Source organism: Oratosquilla oratoria, chromosome 5 (assembly GCF_046742065.1).
Source record: "Oratosquilla oratoria isolate Oo_2021 chromosome 5, ASM4674206v1, whole genome shotgun sequence".
NCBI classification, from domain to species: domain Eukaryota; kingdom Metazoa; phylum Arthropoda; class Malacostraca; order Stomatopoda; family Squillidae; genus Oratosquilla; species Oratosquilla oratoria.
Genome location: NC_134781.1, coordinates 30,689,719 through 30,697,218, shown reverse-complemented (window position 1 = coordinate 30,697,218; position 7,500 = coordinate 30,689,719). Strand labels below are relative to the sequence as shown.

At 40.9% G+C, this 7,500-nt stretch overlaps 1 protein-coding gene across 2 annotated transcripts in view; it reads right to left on the bottom strand.

The window, feature by feature from the left end:
• LOC143025433 (angiotensin-converting enzyme-like) overlaps positions 1-7,500 on the bottom strand; it is an 83,449-nt gene that overhangs the window by 7,265 nt on the left and 68,684 nt on the right. For both annotated transcript variants that reach the window (XM_076185096.1, XM_076185097.1), the window contains exons 9-13: positions 6,782-6,926; positions 5,870-5,979; positions 5,268-5,375; positions 4,581-4,696; positions 220-364 (exon numbers count right to left, since the gene is read on the bottom strand). In XM_076185096.1, the coding sequence (XP_076041211.1) occupies positions 220-364; positions 4,581-4,696; positions 5,268-5,375; positions 5,870-5,979; positions 6,782-6,926 (624 nt within the window). The remainder of the gene's footprint in view (positions 1-219; positions 365-4,580; positions 4,697-5,267; positions 5,376-5,869; positions 5,980-6,781; positions 6,927-7,500) is intronic.

Genomic DNA, 7,500 nt, shown 5'->3' with positions numbered 1-7,500 from the left:
GATCGGTTATGACGTCATGTCATATGACTTTCAGGTCCATCCGTCAAATAATTTCGCGAAAAAATTATCAATCAGTATTGAAAACACATAATCAACTGCATAAAAACAATACAGAAAAAATAGTCATTACATTTAGGGCTGAAATAATTCTTAAACATTATAATTAATTGCATAAGTATTTGGTTTCTATCGTGGGTAGAAGAACTCTGTTGATCTCACTTCAGTTTCCAGAACTCTTGGTTCCAGGTGCCGTCCTTGTAGTCGCCCCTGAAGGCTTTCCAGCGCCAGAGGTCGTTGACCAGATGGAAGGGCAAAGTAGACACTGTCTTGAGCGATATTCTCAGCAAGAAATTGATGTCCATTTCTAGAAAAGAATGTAGTGAATATAGCAGATTTTTTTTTCTAATTAGGTAATTGATTTAGAAAAGTATTAGTGATTATCGTTTTTAATAGTTCTACAATAACTAGACTTTTGTCTTGCTAAATTAATATACAATATGGTTGTAGTTTTTTCAGTCTTTGTAGTTAGTAATTTTTTGCCTTTATAGATAAATAATAGCAGATAATATGAATATTATTATGTGTTTTTTATTCATGTCCCTACCTTTAAAGATTAATTCGGTGGAATACACACACACACACACACACACACACACACACACACACACACACACACACACACACACACACACACACACACACACACACACACACACACACACACACACACACACACACACACACACACACACACACACACACACACACACAGCCAAAACTATCCTATAGATATGTAAATGGTAAACTAAAAAATAAACAGGAAATAGTGAAACTATGCTAAGGGAATACGGAATACACAGAAGATACAGAAGTGACTGAAGTCATGAGCAGACACTTCAAGTCGGTTTTCACTAGAGAAAAAATGCAACATCGGGATGTAGGGAGAGAAATGACCCCCCCTCCCCCAATGAGGGAAATGATAGTAACACGGGAAGAAATAATGGATCAAGTACTGAACTTTGATGTCAGGAAATCGCACGACCTGGATGGAATTGCAAATTGAATATTAAAAGAATGTAAAGGAGAACTAACAGACAAAATATATAACATAATAAGTTGCTCACTCAAAGAAGGAAAAATAACAGAAGACTGGAAAAATGCCGATATCGTACCAATTTATAAAGGAGGAAATAAGGAAGACCCAACAAATTACAGACAGGTTTCCCTTACAAGCACGGTAGCTAAAATTTGTGAAAAAAGTTATAGAAAATAGATGGATAAAATATCTGGAGGAGAACAACATCCTAAATCCGAGACAATTCGGATTTAGACAAGGAAGATCAAGTACCACAAATTTGATCTGGTTTTACTCAAGACTACTAGATATAAGACAAAAAAGGGACGGGTGGCCTGATTGTACTTTTCTAGATTTACAAAAAATCTTTTGATAAAGTCCCTCATAAAAAAATAATAAGAAAACTGGAAACCATAGGAGGAAGGATACAGGGTAAACTATTGAAATGGATGAAGGCATTTTTGCATGGAAGAAAAATAAGGGTAGTGCTCAGAGATAAGAGTTCTAATTGGGAAGAGGTGATTAGTAGAGTTCCACAAGCATCAGTATTGGCTCCAATAATGTTTGCTATCTATGTGAATGACATGGACAAAAGTGTGGAATATTACATGAGCTTCTTTGCAGGTGATGCAAAATTGTTAAAGAAAGTGAGTACTGAAACGGACTGTGCCTCACTACAGAGAGATCTGAACAGGGTCTGGGACTGAAGTCAGAAGTGGGAAGTGGACTTCAATATTAAGAAATGTAGCATATTAGAATAAAAAAATATCAGGACAATATAAAATTGGTGAAAAGGAAGTAACGAAAGTGGGATCTGAAAAAAACCTGGGGGTGATCATCACAAAAGATATGTCCCCTGACATATTTTAAAGAAATAGTACAACAATAGACGCAGGGAAATGCAAAAGACACAATTATTCAAGTAATCAAAGACAAAGCAAATTGGGTCAGATTCTTTCAAAATGCAAACTGAGAAAAAAAATCTACATTGAAGAGACAAAAGCGGAAGAGAAATGGACGATCTTGATGGAAATCTATAATAAAGAAGTGAACAAATACGTACCAAGACAGAAGCAAGAGAAGGTGTACATTAAGTACTGGTTCAACAGAAGATGTAGTGAGGCGAAAGATAGGAGAGCTAAAGCTTGAAAAAGTTGGAAAAAAAAAAAAAAAAAAAAACTGAAAATTGCAAAAATATATCAACCATAGAAATGAATACCGGTATGTAAAAGTCCGCAAAGAGGAAAAAAGATACTACGAAAAAGACATCATAGAAAAATGTAAAGATCAACCCAAACTATTCTATAGATATGTGAATGGTAAACTTAAAAATAAACAGGAAATGGTGAAACTACGCCACGGAAATACAGAATACACAGAAGATCTAGAAATGGCTGTAGTCATGAACAATCACTTCAAGTCGATTTTCAATAGAGAAAAAGTACAACATTGGGACGAAGGAAGTAAAGTGTGATCTCCCTCTATGAGGGAAATAACAATAACACAAAAAGAAATGATGGATTAATTAACGAACCTTGACGTTAGAAAATCGCACGGCCCAGACGGAATTGCAAATTGGATATTAAAAGAATGTAAAGAAGAACTAATAGACAAAATATACAACGTAATAAGTTGCTCATTCAAAGAAGGAAAAATACCAAAAGACTGGAAAATGTCAAGATTGTACCAATATATAAAGAAGGAAACAAAGAAGAATCAACAAATTACAGACCGGTCTCCCTTACAGGCACTGTAGCCAAAAATTGTGAAAAACTATCAAGAATAGATGGATAAAACACCTGGAAGAAAACAACATAATAAACTCGAGACATTATGGATTCTGACAGGGAAGATCATGCGCTACAAATTTAATCTGTTTCTACTCAAGACTAATAGATATAATACAAGAAAGGGATGGATAGGCTGATTGTGTTTTCCTAGACTTACAAAAAGCCTTCGACAACGTACCACACAAGAAACTATAAAAAAAAAAATGAAAACATAGGAGGGATACAAGGTAACCTACTAAACTGGATGGAGGATTTCCTACATGGCAGAAAAAATGAGAGTAGTGCTCAGAGAAATGAGTTCAGTTTGGGAGGAGGTGATTAGTGGGGTTCCACAGGGATCAGTATTGGCTCCAATAATGTTCGCTATATATGTGAATGACATGGATGAAGATGTGGAATGTTACATGAACTTTTCAGACGATGTTAAGTTGTTGAGGAAAGTGAAAACCGAAACGGATTGTGAATCACTATAGAGAGACCTAAACAAGGTTTGGAAATGGAGTCAGAAGTGGGAAGTAGACTTCAACATTAAGAAACAGAGCATAATGGAGTTCGGAAAAAAAGAACATCATTACAAAACACAATTGGAACAAAGGAAATGAAGAAAGTGTGATCTAAAAAAGACCTGGGAGTAATTATCTCAAACGACTTGTCCCCTTATAAACAAATAAACAAAATTGTCGGAGAATCCTACAACTTTCTACGATCAATAAAGGTGGTTTTTGCCTATTTAGACGAAGAAATGGTTGAAAAAATATTAGACACACTAATAAGGCCTAGATTGGAGTATGTTATGATATTATGGTCACCCAGTACCAAAAAGAATATAAAGAAAATTGAAAGAATCCAGAGAGAAACCACGAAAACGGCCTCACCACTTTATCCGTCATATGAGGAAAGAATGGCTAAATAGAAATTATCGACTTTGGAACAAAGAAGAGAAAGAGGCGACCTGTTGACCATCTAGAGAATCATAAAAGACACAGAAGTCCTTGATAGAGAGGATTTGCTAAACTGGAGCAAGAGAAACACAAGAGGACACGGAAAAAAAAATTACACTTATAGAAGAGACCTGAAAAAACACAGTTTTCTACACAGAGTGATAGACATCTGGAACAAACTGGACAAAACAATAGTGTGTGCAAAAACCATACACGAATTTAAGAGGAAACTAGACACTGCGAGATACAAAAACGGGACACATGAGCATAGCTCCCCTTCCCGTATGATACAACTAGGTAAATACACACACACACACACACACACACACACACACACACACACACACACACACACACACACACACACACACACACACACACACACACACACACACACACACACACACACACACACACACACACACACACACACACACACACACACACACACACACACACACACACACACACACACACACACACACACACACACACACACATACACACACACACACACACACACGCACGCACACACACACACACACACACACACACACACACACACACACACACACACACACACACACACACACACACATACACACACACACACACAAACCCACACACCCTCTTGAAATTATTTAGATAATATAACCAAAATTTGAACCATAAACTAGGTATGACAAATGAAGCATAAGCAACAGGACCTCACGAGCGTAATTCCTTTCCTGCATTCTAAATCAGATAAAGACGCACAGATACATGCAAACATACCCTCGTTCTCGACCTTATCCTCGAGAAGTCCGATCTTATGAAGATGATTCGGCGTCGAGAAGGCCATGGACATGAGTTCCCCGATGGCTTCATGGAATCCGCCGTTTGCCCCGTCTCTGTGGACAGAAGACAGTCCTCCTTAAAGGGGTATCATACTGGGCTATTTTTCTTCCAGCCTCCGAATAATCGGCGGTAGCACCCACCTCCAGAACTCTTTCCGCCGTAAAATCACCATGGCAAACTATTTTGTTTTCTCAACACAAATGCATAGGATGTCATTTGATATGCTGGAGGAAAATTATTTTACTCCAGCATTTCAAATTCCTTCCCAAAACCTGCGGGATGCAAATCTGCTCCAACAGTCGAAGGAAAAATAGCCCGATGTGATAATGCCTTTAGCCTTTGTCAGGAAGAAAGTTTAAAGAGAGAGAGAGAGAGAGAGAGAGAGAGAGAGAGAGAGAGAGAGAGAGAGAGAGAGAGAGAGAGAGAGAGAGAGAGAGAGAGAGAGAGAGAGAGAGAGAGAGAGAGAGAGAGAGAGAGAGAGAGAGAGAGAGAGAGAGAGAGAGAGAGAGAGAGAGAGAGAGAGAGAGAGAGAGAGAGAGAGAGAGAGAGAGAGAGAGAGAGAGAGAGAGAGAGAGAGAGAGAGAGAGTAAACACTGAGATAACCGGTGCCCCGGTGGTACTCACCGGTAGATAGCTGGTTGTTTAGAGTACTGCTGGAAGTACTGGACATGCCCCAATTCGTGGTGGATGGTGTCCAAATTCTCGTAGTTGACAATAGTACACATCTTGATTCTGTACGGGGAGGTGAAGGAGGAGGAATCATCAACGTCTCCCTCAGGATTTGGCTGTTCCTGCACTAAGGGCGCGGCCACTTGTGTTACACACAGGTGATGATCTCAATACACACACGCGCGCGCGCATGTATACATACACACAGAATACCAGTATATATTCAGCAAAAATCACATACACACGCGATTCTATATATGCATAAAACTATAAGGGAAAATAATAAATTATAGACCGATCGCTTCTGTGTTTTTTTTCACAGAATTCATATATACCTAGGAGGTCTCTTAATTCAACACTCGCCAACCGCCACTTGTGCTGACGTTTGGTCCCAGGACATAAACCCACTTCAGAAATTGGTGAAGTTTTATGACCTGGGCCAATAATCGAAGTAAATTTATGTCCTGGGACCAAACGTCCTTACAAGTGGCGATTGGCGAGTGTTCGATTAAGGGACCTAGGTGTATTGCCATGGCAAAGATGTCTCCTACTATTACCTGTAGTCCTCGCCGTCGAAGAAGTCCCAGGCGGAGGGATGGCACACCACTTCACGGCCGTCCTCGGGCTTCGTAAGCATCGACCTTTCGAAGAAGTACTTCGGCAAAGGCTGGGGGAGAAGAAGAGGAACCTCGTTACTCGAAGTCAAAACTGAAAGTCAACACTTGAAGTCAAAACACAAGGCCAACACTCGAAGTTAAAACTTGAAGTCAAAATTAATAAGACCTTTTGGTTTTTCATGGATTTTGAGAAGTTTCTTTGGATTCGACCCCTTTTGGGGTCGTCCCTTGTTAACCAGATTAAAGTATGTACATAAATTGGGTTGAGAGGGCTAACTGAGATCAGTTAAACCCCTTTATCATTGACTTCCTTTACCTCCAGCCTTCCCTCTCACTTCCCTTTTACCTCCTACCTCCTCCTTCCACTCCCTTCACCTCCTCCCCTCCCTTCCCTTTACCTCCTCCCCCACTTCCCTTTACATCTTACCTTAACTCCTATCTCCTCCCCCGTTCTCTTCTCTTTACTTCCTCCTCCTCCCTCCTTCATCTCCTTCTACCTCCTTCTCCAGCTCCCTTCACCTCCTCCTCTCCCTTTTCTTTACCTCCTGCCTCCTCCGTCTGCTCCCTTTACCTCCTCCCTCACTTCCCATTACCTCCCACCTCGCTTACTTTCTACCTCCTATTACTCTTCCCCACCTCCTTCTCCCTTTACCTCCTCCTCCCACTCCCTTCATCTCCTCCCCTCCCTTCCCTTTACCTCCTCCTAGAACCACCTCCTCCTTCCTCCTCCTTCCCCCTCGCCACCTTCTCCTACCTCCTCCTCCTCCTCCCACTCCCTTCACCACCTCCTCCCCTCCCTTTCCTTTACCTCCTCCTCCCTTCTCCTCTTCCTCTTCCTCCTCCCCGCCTTACCTCGAGCCCCATGGAAGTGAAGAAGTCCTCGGCGACCATGTACATGTGGCTGATGTTGAAGCCCTGCGCTTCCATGGCTGGCGTCACGTCCAGGGCCGGCTGGTGAGGGTACGGCTGCGCGATGGCGTCCAGGTTGGTCCAGAATCTTGGACAAAGAGCGAGCGAAGGTGTTACAAAGAGTTCATAATGTTTGGGTTGGGCTTAGAATATTGTGCAAAGTGCGAGGAGGACGGTGGGAAGAGTTCATAATGTTTGGGTTGGATTCGAAATATTGTGCAAAGAGCGAAGAAGGCCATTACAAAGAGCTCATAATGCTTGGTTTGGGTTTAGAATCTTGTACAAAGAGTGAGGAAGGGTCTTACAAAGAAATCGATATGTTGAGACTGAATCTGGAATATTGTGCAAAGAGCGACGAATAGCCTTATAAAGAGATCAAAATATTTTTCACTGTATGACGCGGGAGTAATTTGACATTTGGGAATTCTGAACAACAAAAGATCGTAACTGAAGTCGTTTCACCTCAATCGAAATAGCAAAAGCAAGTAGCATGCTAGCGAGTAATGCTTAGTGTACCACCGCATTTAGCAACCATGTAGTGAGCACTAAAACAATTGGTTGTTTTAAAAGAACCTGAGATGAATCTATGGATGGGGATGACAGGTGGTAAAATACAGGGAACTGCTTGGTGCAGGCCTTATGGTCTCTTGCAGTCTCCCCCG